Source organism: Herpailurus yagouaroundi, unplaced genomic scaffold (genome assembly GCF_014898765.1).
Source record: "Herpailurus yagouaroundi ecotype Mexico unplaced genomic scaffold, PumYag 180, whole genome shotgun sequence".
Taxonomy (NCBI): domain Eukaryota; kingdom Metazoa; phylum Chordata; class Mammalia; order Carnivora; family Felidae; genus Herpailurus; species Herpailurus yagouaroundi.
This window is the reverse complement of record NW_024412411.1, coordinates 18,210,203-18,230,344: the sequence shown is the minus strand read 5'-3', so window position 1 is coordinate 18,230,344 and position 20,142 is coordinate 18,210,203. Positions and strand designations below refer to the sequence as shown.

At 36.8% G+C, this 20,142-nt stretch overlaps 1 protein-coding gene across 3 annotated transcripts in view; it reads right to left on the bottom strand.

Annotated features, from left to right (window-relative positions):
• The window catches only part of FOLH1 (folate hydrolase 1), a 68,460-nt gene extending 48,531 nt beyond the window's left edge, over window positions 1-19,929 (bottom strand). The window contains exons 1-4 of one of the 3 annotated variants that reach the window (XM_040489592.1): window positions 19,539-19,929; window positions 16,968-17,076; window positions 12,655-12,841; window positions 5,652-5,753 (exon numbers count right to left, since the gene is read on the bottom strand). In XM_040489592.1, coding sequence (XP_040345526.1) covers window positions 5,652-5,753; window positions 12,655-12,841; window positions 16,968-17,076; window positions 19,539-19,656 — 516 coding nt within the window. In that variant the 5' untranslated portion in view covers window positions 19,657-19,929. Of the gene's footprint in view, window positions 1-5,651; window positions 5,754-12,654; window positions 12,842-16,967; window positions 17,077-19,269; window positions 19,444-19,538 lie in introns of those variants that run through there. The other 2 variants (XM_040489593.1, XM_040489594.1) reach the window with 2 other exon arrangements.
• Window positions 19,930-20,142: the final 213 nt, after the last annotated feature.

Sequence of the window (20,142 nt, the reverse complement as noted above, 5' to 3'; positions counted from 1 at the left end):
GGACAGTTCTGAAGGGCTATGCTGACTCCAGCCGACGCTGTCCCAGAGCTGGCATTGAGGGTGACTGCTCCTTCTGCTCCATCTGGCTTCCTTTCCCTCCCTGACACAGGTACTGATCCCAAGAGAATGCTTCTTAATGAATATTTAGCATACTAAATTCCACTTCGGTTTCTGTCACCTAGAATCTGGGAATGCTTGGAAGTCTTTTCGTGATCACTGCACAACTTCCCTTGATTAAGAATATATATATGTATGCTTTTACTCATATGTGGAATTTAAGAAACAAAACAGATGAACATATGGGAAGGGGTGGGGGAGGAGGGGAAAAGGAGAGAGGGAAATAAACCACAAGAGACTCTTAACCATAGAGAACAAACTGAGGGTTGATGGAGAGAGATTGGTGGAAGATGGGCTACATTGGGTGATGGGTATTAAGAAGGTCATTTGTTGGGGTGCCTAGGAGGCTCAGTTGGTCAAGCACCTGACTCTTGACTTCAGCTTAGGTCATGGTCTCATGGTTCCTGGGTTCGAACCAGGGTTTGGGCTCTGCACTTAGCAATGCTAGCAGAGTGGGGCCTGCTTGGGATTCTCTCTCTCTCTCTCTCTCTCTCTCTCTCTCTCTCTGCCTCTCCTCTGCTTGCTCTCTATGTCTCTCTCAAAAATAAATAAATTAATTAAAAAACTTAAAAAGAGGGGCACCTGGGTGGCTCAGTTGGTTAGCATCTGACTTTGGCTCAGGTCATGATCTCACAGTTCATGGATTCGAACCCTGTGTTGGGCTCTGTGCTGACAACTCAGAGCCTGGAGCCTGCTTCGGATTCTGCATCTCCTTCTCTCTCTGTCCCTTTCCTGCTCACACTCTGTCTCTCTCTCCCAAAAATAAATAAACATTAAAAAAAAATTAGGGATACAGTAAATCCCTGTCCTTGGAGGAACTTACATTTATGTGAAAAGCAGAAAGATAATAATGAATTAAAAAGTAAGTAAATTATATGGTATATTAAAAAGTGATAAGTGCTGTCAAAAATTTTTTCAAAGTTTAAATAGAATAGGCAAACAGTAACTAGTACTTGGGTGGGTGCAATGTTAATAAAAAGAGGAATGTCTACTGAGAAGGTGACATCTGAATCTTTGCTTCAGTAAAGGGATTACTTTTAGCTCTTGTATTTCTTCTTCAGACAATGCAATATTAATACACTATTAATGATAGGACTGTATGTCTCATTTATAATTGTTAGCCTTCTCTGGAACTTGCTTTTATTCTGTGAGTATAGAGACATTAACCAATCTGATTTCAGTGAATTTTGTTTTAGTGTCAGTGTCCTACCTGAAATGTATGTCTATTTAATATCACTAACTTTGGGGACACTACTTCCTAAAATGTCTATAAATTGTGGCTATCTTTTGATAAATCTGTAATCCTCACAGAACAAATTATGATGGAGGTGGGATTGGAGAAGATATTGGTTTAAAAATGACAGGACACTTTGAAAATGAACACAAGTGTGATAGATATGTCCTCTGGGCACTTCACAAATGCAAGTTGTCACTGTTATTTAGAAAAAAGCTTTGTTTTCAGACAATGACCTTCTTGTAAAGTTTACACTGTACCATTGTTCTATGACTGGGAATAAATACAATCTTGCACTGTCAGCCTAGAATTTTCCGTGTCTTTCAAGCTTCCATCTTCCTGTTCTTGTTAGCTGAAACAGAACTGGGAGGAAAGACATGCGGCTCCCAAAGTATAGTTGTTAAACCCACAGAATCAAGACCTGGAGTCTTACTGGGAACAAACTAGGAAGACCTACCAAAACTCAGCGAGGTGGGAACCAGAACCTGTGTTTTATAAGCCTTCTCAATTATCATGATATGTGCTGAAGTTTGAAAACCAAAAATTAGATTACATATATTTTTAAAGTTTATTTTGAGAGAGACGGTGGGAGTGGGGGAGAAACAGAAAGACAGGCGGAGGAGAGAATCCCAACCAGGCCCCATGCTGCCAGCAGAGAGCCCAAAACGGGGCATGAACCCAGAAAGGCCCGAGATCATGACCTGAGCCGAAAACCGAGAGTTGGATGCTTAATTGACTGAGCCACCCAGACACCCTTAGATTATATTTTTATTAGACATTGTCAAATTGCTCATTTCAAATAGCCTAAAGCAGAGCCCAGTACTTTACACTCTGGAGAATTCAGATGTAGATCTGAAGATAACTTACAGTGAAAAATATTAAGCCCACATACAGACATATATAATTTTAAAAAGAACTAACATTGCACTAGCTGAGTTACAGGTGACCCAGTGAAGCACACCAGCCGCAAATTCATCTAATATTTGAACACAAACAAGAATCTCATGCGGAATCAGGGGATCCTTCTAGCTTTCCATTAATCTAGAAGAGTTTAAATCAACTTGAAAGAAATGAGTTAATAATCTCTATGACTCTTAGGAGTAGAATAATTCTGTCAAAGTCCAAAAAGTATTTGGGGATTTTAACTGATTATACATTAAGCCCACATACTAATGTGGGTATAATTTCCTCCTTATAACACTCTGTCTTCTTATCTAGAAACATAATCTGTTTCTTTTTTTTTTAAGTTTACTTTTGAGAGAGAGAGACAGAGAGACAGAGCATGAATGAGAGAGGGGCAGAGAAGGAGACACAGAATCTGAAGCAGGCTCTAGGCTTTGAGCTATCAGCACAGAGCCTGAAGTGGGGCTCAAACTCAGGAACTGCGAGACCTTGACCTGAGCCTAAGTAGAATGCTTATCCAACTCAGCCACCCAGGTGCCCCCATAATCTGTTTCTTTATACATAGTATTTTCATTGCTCAATAAATTTCAGTGTTTTTGAACTACTTCACACTCACTGAAGACTTTTAAAGTATATTTTATATTTTACGGCTATCTTAAATTAAAATTTTTTGCTATATTTCCTCTTATTATATACTATCTGTCCATATATATTTAACTCCAAGCTGATAATATTAATGCTATTTTTAAATAATTATGTATTAGTATTTTTTATATATTCTGGTTATACAGATTTATCACTGTAAATAATGAGAATTAATAAAGAAAACCCAAAGTTTAAAAACATAAGAACAATTGGGCAATATCAAAATTAAAGATATATTTTCAATAAAGGAAAGCTTAGATAACATGAATAGGTGAAAAATTAGAAGATACTTATAATATTTAAACCAATATTGAATAATTAAAATATTTAAGAAATACTTAAATTCAATAAGAAAAAAGGCTGGAAATTCAACAGGAAAAGGAGAAGGCTATACGTAGTCCTTGCACAGAATAAAAACCAGAACAGCTAATAAATAACTATGTATAGAGATAAGCAACCTCACTGGTAATCAGAGAAATGTGAATTAAAATAAATTAAAACACTTAGATGGGCAAAAATTATAAAGTTACATAATTTCAAGTGTTAATGAAAATATATAAAAAAAGGTTGTCAGTGCAAGCAATAAACTGCTACAGTCTGGACGTCGGGAAATTAAATATTCCTATAAAACAGCAATCCCATACCTGGTTTACCATGAACAGAGACACCCTGGCAAGCCCAAACAGGGACACGTATGAGGTTACTTGTTGCAACACTGTGGTCATGAGGACTTAAAAGTAAAGCAGTGTTGGCAACTAAAAGAATGGGTAAGTTACATGTGGTGTGCACATATCATGAAATGATAGGCAACAGCAAAAGTGATGAGCTGCTCTGACAAAGCAACAGGGTAGATTTTTTAAAGGACGTTGATTGAAAATAGTTAAGAGATGAAGTAAGACCTAAAATATAATGCTACCTATAGAAATTTAAAGTACATCAAACACAAAATAAAGTCATATGTTTTTAAGAACACTGTGTACATTGCTAAGGACACAAATACACTGGGGGGGAGGGGAAAGGAATGAGATCGAGGATAGGGATGAGAGATGAAAGGAAAAGAAAATACATTTAAATTAGGGATCATACATGGGCCCATAATGGTAAGGCGCCTTAACCTGAGGAACAAGTCTAAGTGATGTCAGGACACGTGAGATCTAAAATATACTATCTTGGGGCATCTGTGTGGCTCAGTCGGTTAAGGGTCCGACTTCGGCTCAGGTCATGATCTCACAGTTCATGGGTTTGAGCCCCACATCTGGCTCTGTGCTGACAGCTCAGAGCTTGGAGCATGCTTTGGATTCTGTGTCTCCCTCCCTGCCCCTCCCCTCTCTCGCACTCTGTCTCTCTCTCTGTCTCTCAAAAATAAATAAACATTAAAAATAAACTAAAAATAAAATAAAATACACTCTCTCTTCATTTCCAATTGTTAAATGCCACATTTCTATCTCAGGTCAACCATAAAATAATTACAATTGTATGCATTCTATTTATGTGCCAATTTTAGAAAGAATTTTTCTAATATTATACCATTAAGTAAGATGTAAACTATTCATTTGAAATAAGTTTCATGAAATCAATAGAAAATATTCTTTGATTCAAAGCTTCTGTTTTTAAATTATAAATAAGCCAGTAAAGCCAATACATCTGAAAATAAAAAAGAGTATTTTCTCTCTTATTAAAAAATATGGCACTGTTGCCTGATATTAAATAATCCTTATGTTCTTGGATTAAATCCTCATTGATTGGTGAAGATAGACTTTTAAATATTCAACTCTAAATACAATTTTTTTACTTAGGATGTTTCCAATAATAGCCAACTCTTACCCTTCTATCGGGTGGTATTTCAATATACCCAACTGTCAATCAGCAACTTCTTGTAAATATACCATATATCCTAGGCATCTCAACCCAGTATATCCAAAATTGAATCTACTTGCTGTCAAATATTATAATGGGAAAGATAATTTTTAAAATATATTAATAAATTATATTCAACTCTTTCAAATTTACCTTTCTTAGCTTTCTTCTAAACAACAAAGTACCACACAAGAATCAGATTGACTGTAGAATTTCAGATGATAGTTAAATACACTGCTTTATTGAGTAGACCACACAAAATTTTCTAGAATGGACATTCAGGCTCCCCATTTGAAAATGGCAACAATACTCTTATTCAAATTCTTTGAAAACTAATCACTGCCATGCAACAGTAGTAATTAATGTATTTTCATACAATGAAAATTACTTGGCAATAAAAAAGAATGAGCTAAATGCTAAAACGCAGGAATCTCATAGACTCTATGCTTAGTGAAAGAAACTGGACACAAATGATTACATGCTATACAATTCTGTTTAGGTGAATTTTTAGAATAGGCAAAACTAATCAATGGTGGCAAAAACAAATTGAATGACTGACTGTGTCTGTGTAATACCAATTGAGAAAGGTCATAAAGGTACATTCTGAAGTGACTAATATTTTGTATGTTAAGGGGTTTGGATTACATAGGTATACGCATTTGTCAAAAGTCAGTAAATGTACATTTTGCATTTCTGCATCTCATTGGAGTAAATTTTATCTTTAAAAACGGTCAACAAAACTAATAGTCCTTTTCTTATAAAGAAATTCTAGTTTCTTAACTGTAAAAAAGGGGTAAATTTGGATTATATGAAAAATCTTATAACTGTTTAATTGTTGCCTGCATATATGAGGAATTCTGTTTGTTATTTTTGTTTCATCATATTGCATTTTTACCTCTGGCATTCCCTGCGGGGAGAAGGCATTAAAAGGTGGCACAACGTCTGAAACATTTTCATATCCTGGAGGAGGTGGTTCAAATAATGATGTGTTAAAAATCTAGAAAAACAAAATACGATAATCAAAAGTAAATCAGGTAAAGTTTGATTGCTACAAGTCAAACACAAGGAAAAAAATGTGTATATTCTTCCCTTTCAGTATAGGGTTAATCAATCCTTCAGTATTTTGCAAATACATATCAAATATCCAGCACTGTGCTAGAAGTTGTGAGGATTTCATCAGAAGAATAAACTATAAAGCACCAGGTATGATTTAGGAGGAAATGTTAATACCCAAATAAAAAGTAGCATTGTATTATAAATTTAGTCCCTTATAACATTGCTAAGATGATTATTTAGCAACAAATTACATACTAAATTTATTTCAATAAAAAAAAATACATTCAAGAAGATCCATATCTAATAGTACCTAGACACACTGAACAACATTCACACTTGAACTAAAAATAAATTATTATGTTTTTAAGCATATCATTGAATTGGGGGGGAGGAGTAAGGACTACTCAGAAGCCAAAAAAGTGGCACATTCCAGGATTTTCAGGATTCTCGGGAATCCTGAGAGGTTGCACTAAAGTTGAATCTAATGGAGACTGGGACCCCAAAAGAGGGGCACACGATGTTTAAAGAAAGTCTAGAGATGGTCCAAATAATAGAGTCTTACAAGAGACCCCTGCATAAAGCTGGGTCTCCAAAATACAACAACCTTCAGGATTGAAGATACACTAGAGATAAACCTGTTGGATGTATATATGAGGACTTGTAAAAGAAGAGAATAGAAAGAATGTGAAGGAGCTAAATTTGAATATATAATGACTAAGAATTTTCCAAACTAATAAAAACTATGAACTCTAGGATTCAGGCTGTCCAATGAATCCTGACCAAGCTAACTAAAAAATAACCTACATCCAGACCCATCATAGTTAAACTGTAATATTCAATATAATACTTAATGTTAAAAGTTGCAAAAGAGAGATTACACAAGATACCCAAACAGAATAAAAATTAGATTGGTAGCTGGTATCTCAATGACGTAATGCATAATGCATAAAACATCTTTCCTTTTGAAAATGAAATGAAAGACCCATTTTCTACCAAAAAGTAACTGTTTGGAGCCAACAGACATTCACTGAAAACAAAGAAAACTTCTAAAGGTATCATTCAACAAAACAAAGCCTCTAAAAGAAGCTCTTATATGATTCAAAGATTGGTAAGCAAGTTATCGCAAATATATGGAAAAAAATGAATAAATATGGACTGTATGTAATAATAAAAGCAAGTATTATTCAAGTTGAAAAGAATAAGGTTGAATTAGAATTCTGGGTATAAATTGATAGTGCATGACCAAAGTGAAAGTATTCTAAGATGTTTGTATTGTAGAAATATTGATTGAATTATGACATTGTTAAGTAGGGATCAGATGTTTTAGTTTCCAAACTACTAAAAAATAAAACTAATAAGATCAACCACCCAAGACACACACACAAAAAAGGGAAAAACAGTTAGAAATCATCATGACCTAGGACATTCCAGAAAGTTACAGACTTTATCTTACATTTTTAGTATGTGCAAGTCTGTATAGTTTTAATCTAGTGGGAACCAGGGAGGTTTCTTTCTTTTTCTAATCCTTATGTTTGGAATGCTTCTCTTTGGTTATTTACTTATTTATTTTTAACAAAGCAGATGTACGGTGTGTGCTTGGGGCAGAAATGGAGCCATACTTTAAGGTTTTGCTGAGTCATTTTGATCTTAGTAAATGTTAAAGTATAGCTTCTCTGGGAGCCCAGAGACAGAGCTTACAAACATGAAGAGTTGAAAATTCCCTTTATTTTATCACAACCGTAAGTTGAATTATATATTCACATCTATTTCTTTAAATCACAAGCTTATAGTGCCTGTGTTTCAGATTCAGGTGTCCTCTATTGACATTGTGACAGCTCAGCTCTGTTTTTGTCCTTCTGTCCCACCTGCAAATGGTTTTGTACTATCACCATCTCCCAGTGTAGCTTAATTATTGTGACTGTTCAGAGCAGAGCTGTGTGGTAAACTGTCAATTTTTGTTCTCCTGCACAACACACACAAGTTCCTCCTTCCACAGGCAACATATAAGACCAGTGTTCTATAGATTCTACCAGAAATGTTTTAAATATATAAACACATTATTTTATCTTTGTGTAGAGATAACATATGATATAGACTGAACTATATACTGCCTTTTTTTTTTTATGTCACAAAAGGTTAATAGAGATTTGTGGACCAAAATTATTTTGGTTATATTCAGAAAACATAATTTGAGGCTATATTAGTGAATTTTGGAAAGAGAACAATGTTCTCTGGTATATAATCTCCTTTTGATAAAGTCACCAAAAAAAGTTGTTTCCTTGACTTTAAAAAATGTCTCCCACTCAGGGGTGCCTGGGTGGCTCAGTCGGTTAAGCATCTGAGTCCAGCTCAGGTCATGATCTCACGGTCTGGTCTGTGAGTTCGAGCCCTGAATCTGGCTCTGTGCTGACAGCTCAAAGCCTGGAGCCTGCTTCAGATTCTGTGTCTCCCTCTCTCTCTGCCCCTCCCCCGTTCATGCTCTGTCTCTCTCTGTCCCAAAAATAAATAAACGTTGAAAAAAAAAAAAACACAACAATTTTTTTAAGTGTCTCCTACTTGTTAGAATAACTCATAAACGTGGTCTAAAATTCACTTATTTGGTGATGCTGTAAAACTGGAGATTATCATAAAGGCAAATTGAATGAAAACAACTTGAATACTCCACTGGCTGAAAGACTTGCTGATGTAATGACTGTTTCTATATGAATTTGTACTGTACTTTATACTACAGTTTCTTTTGTGATCTTGCCCAATGATTCAGATGAGTTTGTACCTTATGTGGCTCATGGAAAAATTATGGGCTATATGGAGAATGCGGGGATTTTTGGAGGGTAGAGGTTGATTTGGTTTCATTTTAGATTGCCTCGGGAGAGGCAGATATTTGGTGCTCTAGTTAGTATAACGCAGGTCACTGTGTTAGTCAACACAGGTTCACTCCTGGTCTCCCATTACCCTTTGTTCCACTGCACTGGCCAGGACCTTAATTAAGTACAATGTTGAAAAGTGGTGACAGATATGCTTAACTTGAAGGGGATGTTTTCAGTGTCTCACCATCAATTTTGGTAGTTACAGTGACCTTTATCAGGTAATGTCAACTAACTTCTTTTCCAAGTTTACTAAGAGTTTTTGTCATGAATATATGTTTCATTGTGTTAAATATTTAGGGGGGGGATGTCTTTTGAGATAAGTATATAAGTTTTTCTTTTTCATAATGATAATTATGTTATCTATCTATCTATATATATATTTATTACACATTTGGCTAGTATTTTTGCAATGTCTTTGTTGGGTTATAATTTCTAGATTATACTTGCCTTAAAAATGAGTTGAATTTTTAATATTCTCTGATATAAGTTGTGTTGTACTGTATTTAAATGATCTTTACAAAAATGATCTTTCACTTTAATCTTTCACACTTAAAGGAAAACCAGTTGGTCTTGATGCTTTGAGTTGTGGGAATTTTTGAATTACGAATTTAATTTCTTGAATGTTCTAAAACTCTTTGGATTTTTAAAAGTGCATTCTTATGTCAATTTTCATGTTTTTTTCCATTTTGCATTTCATCTCAGCTATAAATTGTTGGCATACTTCTTCCTAGTACTTTTTTATCTTTTTGAATTTTGGCAACATCTAGAGATATGCCTCTCTTTTTTACTCCTTATACTATTTATTTATGCATTCCTTGTATTTTTTTTTTTTTTTCTTATTGATCTTTGTCCTTTGGGGAACATAAGGGGTCAATCAGGTGGATTACCTCATTAGTGCTGACCAGGTAATTCCAAATTGACTAGTCAAAGGCTACATTCCTGGGAGAGGCTGAAACTGTACTAGGTTAGGTATTAAATCTTGGTTTGCTGAAGTGGGGCTTAGTACAATTAACTCCATTTTGGGCCTGTTGTATCTTTTTCTTTAACAGACAAAAATGAATTGAAACACTTATGTAGTAACCCTCTCTATCTCTTAATAAGGTTTTTGACTTTGCCCTAAAATTGACTACAAGATAGACAAGTTTTTTAAGTCAGTATTTGCTTGGTATTTCTTTTTGTTTTGTTACTTTCAAACTTGCTGTGATGTTACATTCAAGTCACTCCTTATAAAATAGTACACAGCTGATTTTATTTAGTCTGACATACTATGTTTTTAACCAGTTTTTTCCTTTAAGTTTTTTTCTAATTACTTATATACAGCATTTAAAGCCCTTCTACCTTCTTATTATATGATTAATGCTCTTCTTTTTTTCCCCTAATGCTGCTTTTGCTTTTGGCAAGATTGTGTATCCTGCACAGCTGTCTTAACTTGGGCTCAAATAAAACTCTTTTCCTTTTCCTTTAAAAGTTTTTAAAAGGTTTGTTTATTTTGTGTCAACGGTTGAATAGCAACTGCTTCAGGAAAGGGACATAGGGAGGAAGCAAGGCACTTGGAGAAGTCTGTGACTCTTCGTTCAGGGGTACTTGGATGAAAATAAAAAGGAAGATGAACCAATGATATAGCTTTTAAAAAATTAGGAAGCTTTAGGCAGTGTGATATTGTGATTTACAATAAATACATATTTGATCCTCTTTCCTTTTCTGGCACTGAGCTCCTAAAACCTCCTAAAAGGAATTTCCTGATGAGAGCAACAAAGGGTCTATTGTTAGCCTAACGAGGTAACTTTTGACCCCACCTAAGGATGGGGTCAGGTGGGCCAGGAGAACCAACTTTGTGATTAGAGCCTTGGGACTTTCCGTCCCATTGCCCACCTCCCACCAGGGAAGGGAGAGGACCTGGAAGTTGGATCAACCACCAATAGCCAAGATTTAATCATCACACCTATGTAATGAAGCCCATAAAAACTCAAAGGACAGGGTTCAGAGAGCTTCTGGGTTGGTGAACACATGGGAGTGTGGGGAGACTGGCACTCCTAGAGAAGGCATGAAAGCTCTGTGCTCTTTCCCACATACTGTGCTCTATGCATCTCTTCATCTGGCTATTGCTTCATGTCATTTACTGTCCTTTGTACTAACTCAGTAATCTAAAATGTAAAATGTTTTTATAAATGTTGATTCACTCTAGCAAATTGATCAGACCTGAGGAGGGGATCATGGGAAACTCTGATTTCTCCCAATCTGTCAGAAGTACAGGTAACAACCTGCTTACACTTGGCACCCTGAATTGGAGGGAGCCTTTGGAACTTCCAGTCTATAGCCAGTAGATAGGTCAGAAACACAAGTAACAACCCAAGCTTTCAAGTGGCATCCTGAATGAGTGTGGAAGGGGACACTTTTAGAAGACTGACTTCTTACCTATGGAATCTGACACAATCCCCAGGTAAATAGTGTCAGAATTGAATAGAATTTTAGAACAACCCAACTGGTGTCTGAGAATTGCTTATTGAATGTGTGGGGAAAACACTCGCCATCTCAGTAGAAATTGGTCTAGGAACCCAAATGAGAGAGCTGACACCATTCAAGAAAATCTCCGAAATGAAATTTCTACATGATACCTTTATGTTATGTGACAGGCTTGAAGAATTTAATAAATGCTTATAATAGCAAAAACAAATAATGAAATGGAATAATAAAAGCAAAGAAGGAAAAAAGAACTGCAAGTTTGCTATTTTCCTCATTGTATATAGATAATCCCAAATTTGACAGATCAAGACAAAAGTTTAAATATAGGTATATATTTTTTAACATAATATTTTAACATTAAACAATTTCCCTAAACACACTTTTATAGACTGCCTAGTACTTGATTATATATAGATAAATATGACACCTTATTTAACAAATGTTATGGGACCATATGCTATACACTGATATTCTACACACCTTTTTTAAAAATACTTTTTAAATTTTGAGATTAATATTTTAAAAAGATAAACTATTAACTAGTATAATTTTAAAAAGTAGCTAATATGGAAAATTTTGAATCATGTTAGGAAATTTAGCATGGGATATATGACTGGCTACAAAACTAACAGCATATTAGCCATTAAAAGATTGATTCATTAGTTGATAGAAGGTGATTGACATATTATGAAATTTTTTAAAATCTATACATATTTAAATCACATGACATTTTCAGTTCACTGATCAAGCTGGACATATTTAGAAGGCCCTGCTAACAAAAGGGCTGAAGGAAACTATCTAGATTAAAAGAGGTTATTTTAGTTAAGATATAGTAGCTTTAAAACTAAGGTATGCTAAATAGGATTAAAGGTATGAGTTTTATTTTATAAGCCTTCATATTGAATATATATCACGATGAGATATACCTCAGTTACTTGTATTATCTCTTCTTTCTCAAGTATGTACCCTAACTTGCAAACAAGATTGTATATTGTTTAGATATCCTTCTACAGACTTGCCATCCAAACTCTTCTCCTTCAAATGCCACATCCAAGTTCTGGGCACAGAGCTGAACACATGATCCTAGGAGACATATCATTAAATACCAGTAAAAACCTAATGACTCAAACTGTACACCAGGTGTCCTGAGTTTCCTGATAGCCCCAAACTTACGCAGTTTCTTTTACAGTCTGAACGTATCAAAAATGTGTTTATTTTAGTTGCTTGGAAGTACTAATATATTACTATATATTAGTATGCAATACTAAAAAAACAGAAAATACAACTGTCATCAAGCATTAATTTCTCATAATTTTTCCAACATCACATTAAATTCAAACATCATAGGAAAATAGCTGATACTGGTAATGAGATATGAAAAACATTCACAAGTTTCAATAATATTAATTTCTATCAATAATTAGAGATGGTATAGGGCCATTCTTTCATAAAAGGTACTTGAAAAAAATAGAGATGAGGGTAGTTTCTTATCTCTTTTTTTTTTTTTTTTACCTCATTTCCGTCTTCATCAATTATTGAGATGTAGTTGGGATGAGTCTTATTTGGATAGGACAACAGGACATCATAATGGGCTAACTCAACAGAATCCAGGCCAAATTCTTTCCACTGGGATTCAATTTGCTTTGCAAGCTGAAAGTTCTGTTCTGTTCCTGCTAAATGTGGCATCCGTGTAAAATTACTGGTGAACAAAAATTGAAAATGGTTAGAAATTAATGTTTAGTCAGCCAGCATCCCAAATGAACAACCAAGTAAGGCAGCTTTACATCTAAAAATTGCTTTGAAATGTGATACGTTAAAAAAAAACAAAGCAGCACTATTATTGCATCAAATAGATCCTCAAAGTGTATTTTGAAGGTTTCATTCTGTAATTTGTACTCATTCAAGGAAAAACTGGAGAAACTGATCTTTGTAGAGAATCGTTATGTGCGATCCTTTGGACGTGTCCCCATAGTAAATGACGAAAGTATCATATCTTTCCTTAAGACTCATGCATCTTATAACTTTTATGGAATTATTTCTTTATTTCACTGTGTAAAATAGATTTGGGAGGTAAAAATTATTTTCCTACAAAATACCAAGCTGTGACGTGCCAAGAATGATTGATAATCACATTTATTTTTAAAGACTGAAAGTTAGAGCCAAGTGAGAAACCTTTTGATTAGCAACCTGTATAAAGTATCTTCATTAAGGAATAATCTAAAAATATTTACACAAGTTCAGACTGAATCTCTTGTACTCCATTCATCATGCATAGTAATACACTTAAAAATCAATGATGATAATTAGCCTGACCAGGAATATCTTTAATTAATAAACTATGCAGCCAAAATTTTAGCCACCAAAAATATTGTCATGAGTTTACTAATCTCTCGTTTAATGTATCTATAGAGTGGTGCTTTTTGTTTAAATTTTTCTTTTGTGGAAATGTGTTGTTTCTCTGAAAATTCAGCTCATTTGTATTTTCATCTTAAACCACTTAAAGGAAAAAAAATCCATATGACAATGCATCACGTATCATAAAAAGATATTTATTTCTAGATCATGAACTTCTTGAGCTTCATGAACTTCTGGTTCTGAATATGTAGGTTTTCCTAAAATTAGCACATGTCCATCCGTATAGTGAGTTTAAAAAAAAAAACACTAATAAATAGGCAACATGGCTATGATACTTAATTTTACTTAATACAAATACTTAATTTTACTGTGTATCTGAATTTTTGACTGAAAAATCAACTGCCAAGAATAACTTCCAATTTAAAAAAAAAAATGGAGTTTTTGTTAATTTTTATAACTCCATTAAAATAATTTAAGTTATGTTTACAAAGATGGTATTAAAATCCTCATTCAAAAAATGTTTAAGGGCTTAACACCCTAGGGGCCAAAGGTGGGCTGCCCCAAGATGGGCCATTTTGGCGTGAAGATTATTCTGAGCTGAAGGCAATCAAGACCCTACAGGCTCAAAAGAAAGTTTTGTCCCTCCCTTAACAACACAGGAGAATCGAAACTGGTGGTCTTTCCCCGAATAAGGGTTACTAGCAGAGATAAATTCGATCTGAGTGATCCCTCTGTATAGGCAGGGCACACATCTATTACCAAACATCTGTTTTTCTCATTGCCCTGTGAAGCACATTTCTTTCACCTGAAGTCTCAGACCCCTGCCCACTTCTTAGTTCAGGGTGACACGTATACTCATTTTGTCCTGCTTTGGAATTTCCATGTCTGTGTGGAATCCCTGTGCGTATGCTATTAAATTTGATTTCCTCCTGTTAATCTGTTTGTGTCAATTTGATTCTTAGTCCTGGTAGAAGGACCTTGAAGGGCACAGGTCATTCTTGCTCCCATACAACCTCTTACACAAAGTTTCTAATGCGTATTTACAAAATGTAGTAACAGAAATACAGAATCTGAACAGGCAGCTGAGGTGTCTCTATATCCCTTCAACGTATACCTGCAGAGAAAAGAGAAAAAGAGCCAGCATGGTGCTATTTTTTTCTACATTACACAGATGGCAAACTGTAACATAAGTAAAATGGATGCAGATTATGCATATTTTCTGAACTCACAGTGATAACTCTGTCCCTGCATCTAAGAAATGGGGTGTCTGGCTGGCTCCATCAGTAGAGCATGTGACTCTTAATATCGGCATCGTGAGTTCGAGCTCCATGTTGAGGATAGAGTTTACACACAAAAAAAATGTTTTTTAAAAAGAAAAAAGAACAGTTGCCAATGGGGAGTCTTGAACCTGCTCTCCCCACCACCAAGAAAGAGGGAGGGAGGGAGGGAGGGAGGGAGGGAGGAGGATGGATTATTATCAGACCTGGCTATTATGAGTGAAATTCCTTGGAATGGTTTTGTCATTACCAACTAGGATACTACACTGTGCTACAAGCAGGGCTAGAACCCACTCATTTGGAGCAAAGCAGATCCTAATGAAGAGTGGGAAAAAATCCATTTCCAATGATAAATAAATTAACTGGCATAAAATCCTACAAGGAGTATATTTGAGGTTCTGCCACTAAATTGTGTAATCCTGGCTAAATCTTCACTTTCTCATCTGTATATGGGGAGAATATTGTTCCCTCACTACTTCCCAAAGATCTGTGGCTCAGTTAGGTAACTGATATTAAACTTCAGCTCTTAATTTTTATTATTTTAATCAATTAAGAGGTGTGTTGCAAGTAAGTTGTTGATCCAACTAAAATATCAAGTTTTAATCTCTTTCTTTTGTGCTAATGATGAAACTCCTTGAGTTCCAAACAGAGGAGCTTGGTCAGGGTCAAGGAGGAATAATTAAGAAACTGCTTCCATTTTATTCAGGGTCCAGAGAGAGAAATTAAAGCATTCATTTTTCTTCTTTGCTGGTCAGTCTAAGTCACAGGTTAGGAAAGGAAGAAGGAAGCAGCAGCAACAGCAGCTCCGTCTAGGAAGGAGATTGTATTTTGCCGGACCTCCACTTTTATTTTATCTATTATACATAATTATAGTGAAGTAAGTCCAAGAGTCAGAGGAGGAATTTCCACAAAATTTAAGCTTCAGGGTCTCTCACTTGAAATGGCCCTTCCAAACACCTGGAAGGTGCCCTAGTGAATGTTTATTTATGGCTTTAATTCTATTGTAATTAAAACAGACATATGTATGTAGGATCATGTGTGCACACTTATGCTTATTATGTGTGCACGTAAATATATGTGTATATATACATAACTTCCCTTTATATAAAATCGTAACTTTTATCCACTAAGGAATCCTTCAATCACTAACAGGGACGTCAAGTATTCTGCTTTGAAAAACCTAAGTGTTCTAATCAATTACATACAATCATCCTACACAAGTGTTTTATTTTTAGTTGCTTTGCAAATACTCTTTAAGTTTACTCATTTACATCTTTTGCTTTACACTACAGATAGCTATTTCAAGAACTAGGGAGGTAGTTTGCAAACCCTGTCACATATATGCTCTTTAATCATCCTTGTCACAACAATATCATGGTCCCCACTTTATAGAGGTGGAAATGAAAGCTCAGGAAAGTTAAGTATTCACCCCTAGTGCTTTTACTGTCAATAGGCAAAGATGGAATTTAAACTCAAGTATATCCAAGTCCAAAATCCAGATTTATTCTTTTGACTAGAACATAATGTCTTTTAAAACGGCAGTCAGCAAACTATGTTCCCCTGACCAGATCCAGTTAACTTGCTTCTGTACACTCCACAAGCTAAAAATGGTTATTATATTTTAAATAGGTAGTGTATGTGTATGTATATATATATATATACACACATGTATATATAGGTCACTATATATATATATATGTATATATATACATACACATATATATACACATACATATATATATGTACATATAGGTCACTATATATACATATATATACACACACATATATGTGTATATATATGTGTGTGTGTGTGTGTATATATATATATATAGTGACCTATAAATTATATGACATTCAAATTATAGTGCCCATAAATAAAGTTTTATTGAAACTGCCATTCTTATTTATGTATTTTCAATGGCTGCTTCTTGCTACAATAGCAGAGCAGAGTAGTTGTGACAGGAGCTGGTCCTTCACAGACAAGTTTGCTGGGTCCTCCTCAAAAATGGCTCTTGTGATACAGTTTAGCTTAAAGTATAATCCTCTCTAAATGAAATATGATACAAGATTTTCAACAAATAAAACTTCTTTTAAAAACTCAGCTCCTATAAATGAAATATTGGATCAATATTTCCAAACAGAGTAACAATTTTCCAACAAATTAACCATATAAACTCTCAAGTATATGCTTACTATAAGAACCTCTTGATGTTCTCAGCTTTCAATTCATCCAAAAATGCCTTCTTCACATTAGGCTGTGGAACAATCTTAGTAGGTTCACTGGAGGATTTTATAAACCATCCTGTAAAATATATGCAAATATAGGAATGAGACATGAGCTCATTGACAGGACCTACTTTTCCTCATTACTGTATCTATCATGTAAAACACAAATTATCAATGACGTCCAGTCTTCTGGAGTGTAATTTCTCTTGCCCACTTCCACTGGAAAATAATCATGCAAACACTTTGAAAATACAGATCAGTCACAACATATTTTTTAATACAATTTCAATGACAAGTATTGCTGTTATTCTTTACAAATGTTTTATAAGAAAAGGACTACTAAAATATGTTTCAACTAAGGGGGATAAAGAAAATCTCTTAAAGGTTAAAGAAAAAAGGAGATCCACCTACTTTCTTCTGAAACCTTCTATTTCCAGTGACTGCCCCTGTGCTGAGAATAAGCACTTAGTAAATGTTTATAATGAATTAATTATGAATCTATTTCAAGTACATAAATTATTTTAGTGAAGGAAACTCAGACTTGTCATTTGTTCTGTTTCCCAAACTCAAACAAAATGTATTGAGAGTCTGTGTTTCCAGTTGAAGCAGACTGGAGACGTTGGACTTTAGAAAGCTACAAGGAAACTACAGTTTAGTTTTCCCAATGGCTTTGCAAGATGCCCACTGCTGAGGGAAATGGGGTATCTTTACAGAGTTTATTTGGAAAAATGATATGATCTTGTCATAAAATGGTTACCAAAATCACCCACCCAGCTTTCTTGGGACTTTCCAGTTACAAATCATATACATACATACACACACCCATATATACATACTGAAATAAATGGTTGGCAGCAAATGGAAATTTAATTCCACCGGTACATAAAACAAAAGGACTTGGGTTAGAGTGTGGAATCAGGGAAGTATTCATTGGGGATGAAATGCTTGAATTGAGAGCTGAAAAAAATGAACAAAATGAAGAGGTGGGAGGCCTGTGGGAGAGTGGAGAGCAGAGAATCTTAGGGAAAAAATTAACAAGTCCTAATAAAGAACCTATTCAGGGGACGCCTGGGTGGCTCAGTCGGTTATGTGTCCAACTGTGGCTCAGGTCATGTTCTCACAGTTCGTGAGTTTGAGCCCTGCATGGGGATCTGTGTTGACAGCTCAGAGCCCTGAGCCTGCCTCAGATTTTGTCCGCCTCACTCTCTGCCCCTCCCCCCCGTCTCTCAAAAATGAATAAACGTTAAAAAGAAAAGAAAAGAAAAGAAAAGAAAAGAAAAGAAAAGAAAAGAACCTATTTGGTGTTAGCCACTGAGCAGTGTACACGGAAGGGGCTGTGGGCAACAGTAGGAAGAATAAGATTGCCACCATGAAATGCAGTTTTTAATCCCTGTGCCAGCCTTACCAACTCTATTTCCCAACTCTATTTTACAGCTGAGACCATTGAAACTCAACTTGAACTGTGTCCTAATTACTGAGCGCCTATCTCATGCAACCCCCACAACAACCCTGGGGGTGGGGGTGGTTACTAACATCCATAGGTTAGTTAAAAGCAGAGTGAAGCTCAGAAGTCTTAGTCACCCCAGAAGTCACACAGCAAGCCAAAAAGAGTGCTGGATTGAGTCAAGGTTGCTGGTCTATGCCTGGTCTTCTTAATCCCAGAAGGAGAATCCAGAATTCAGAGCAGGGGTGAACGACATTAGGCTAGACCTGTACACCAACGTCCAATGAGAAGCATCTCCTCACCAAGAAGGCACTAGGAAAAGTGCCAACGCCCCAATACTGGGCTAGAGGGTTCTGGTGCTACTTCATTTGCTATTCCGAATAAATTCCAGAAATTCTCCTCATCATAAAGATTGGAAACGGAGGCGAAGAGAGACGTGGTGAACTGTTCAAAGCCACGAAGAAGTAACAGAGTCCAAATGAAAATGTAAGAGTCTGAGCTGGTCTGTGCTGCCCCTAGTTTTTATGGAAGTTGGGCTAAGTCTGCGAATCGGTACACAGAGAACGCCGCAGAACACCTACAGGCAAAGATCTGTTCAGAGCGCTGGCAGTAACAGCCAGTTCCCACGTGCTCCCCTAATTACGTAACTCGCAAGGACCACGGTATGAGGACGGAAAAGAGTCCCGTGCAGCAATGCCCGGACGTTTACCTACTGTATACATGAAGCAGCCCGGGCAACACTAAAGAGTCTCTGCCTGCAAAGCTCCCTGGACGACCTGGTTCAACTGCCGCCGCTGACCTGCGGGAGTACGTCCTAAGACTTACCAATTGCTCACAGGGCTCGAGCGGGTGGGACCTGCTGAAGTCCAGTTTCATGGGCTCTGCGCTCCACTCCTTACCCGGGGTGACTGTCCAGAATCCAACCCAGCGCCCCCCCCCCCCCAGCTGACTCGCGGGGTCCGGTCCCCACTTTCCGCCCCCCGGAGGGGAACGCGCCACAGGACAGGACCGCGCTCGGCGGGCGGCCCGCGAGTCCCGGGAACCGCGGGGCTGCGCAGTAGGCTCCGGCGCGCGCGAGGCCAGCCCGCCCGTACCGAATAGGAAGCCGACGATCAAGAGGCCGGCGGCCAGCGCCAGCGCCCCGACGCACAGCCAGCGCGGGCGGCGCCAAGCCGCAAAGCTCGAGTCGGCTTCGTGAAGGGGATTCCACATCTCGGCGCGGGCGGCGGGGCCTCCCCAGACCTGCGCCTCTGCTGTGGTCCCGCTGCAGCCTCGCGGCGGGACGGAGGACTCCTCGGGCCAGGGAACGCCTCGGGGCTACTGCAGGCTGGCTCCGCTAGCGGTCCGGGGCTCCGGTTTCCCCGCCCCAAAGCAGCGCTAGCTCACTCCGAGCCAATCAGCTCCCTGAGTTTTTGCAAAGTGCCAACACCCGCAGTCCAGCCACGTGAAGCTGAACAGTTACGACTTGTGAACTTTTCTGTACGCCTATATACAGTAATTAAAACCTTCCTTAAAAAGATAAAGGCAGAGCAGCATCGCATTTTGTATTTCTTAAAGAATCTTGTGTGTATGCATAGAAAAATGTGAGGGTAGGGTTTGTACCGAAATGTTTACAGTATTTGCCTCTGGAGGGTGGTAACAGTGAGGGAAGGGAGAGAAGAGGGTAAAAGATGTACTTGAGTTTCTTATTTCCTATAC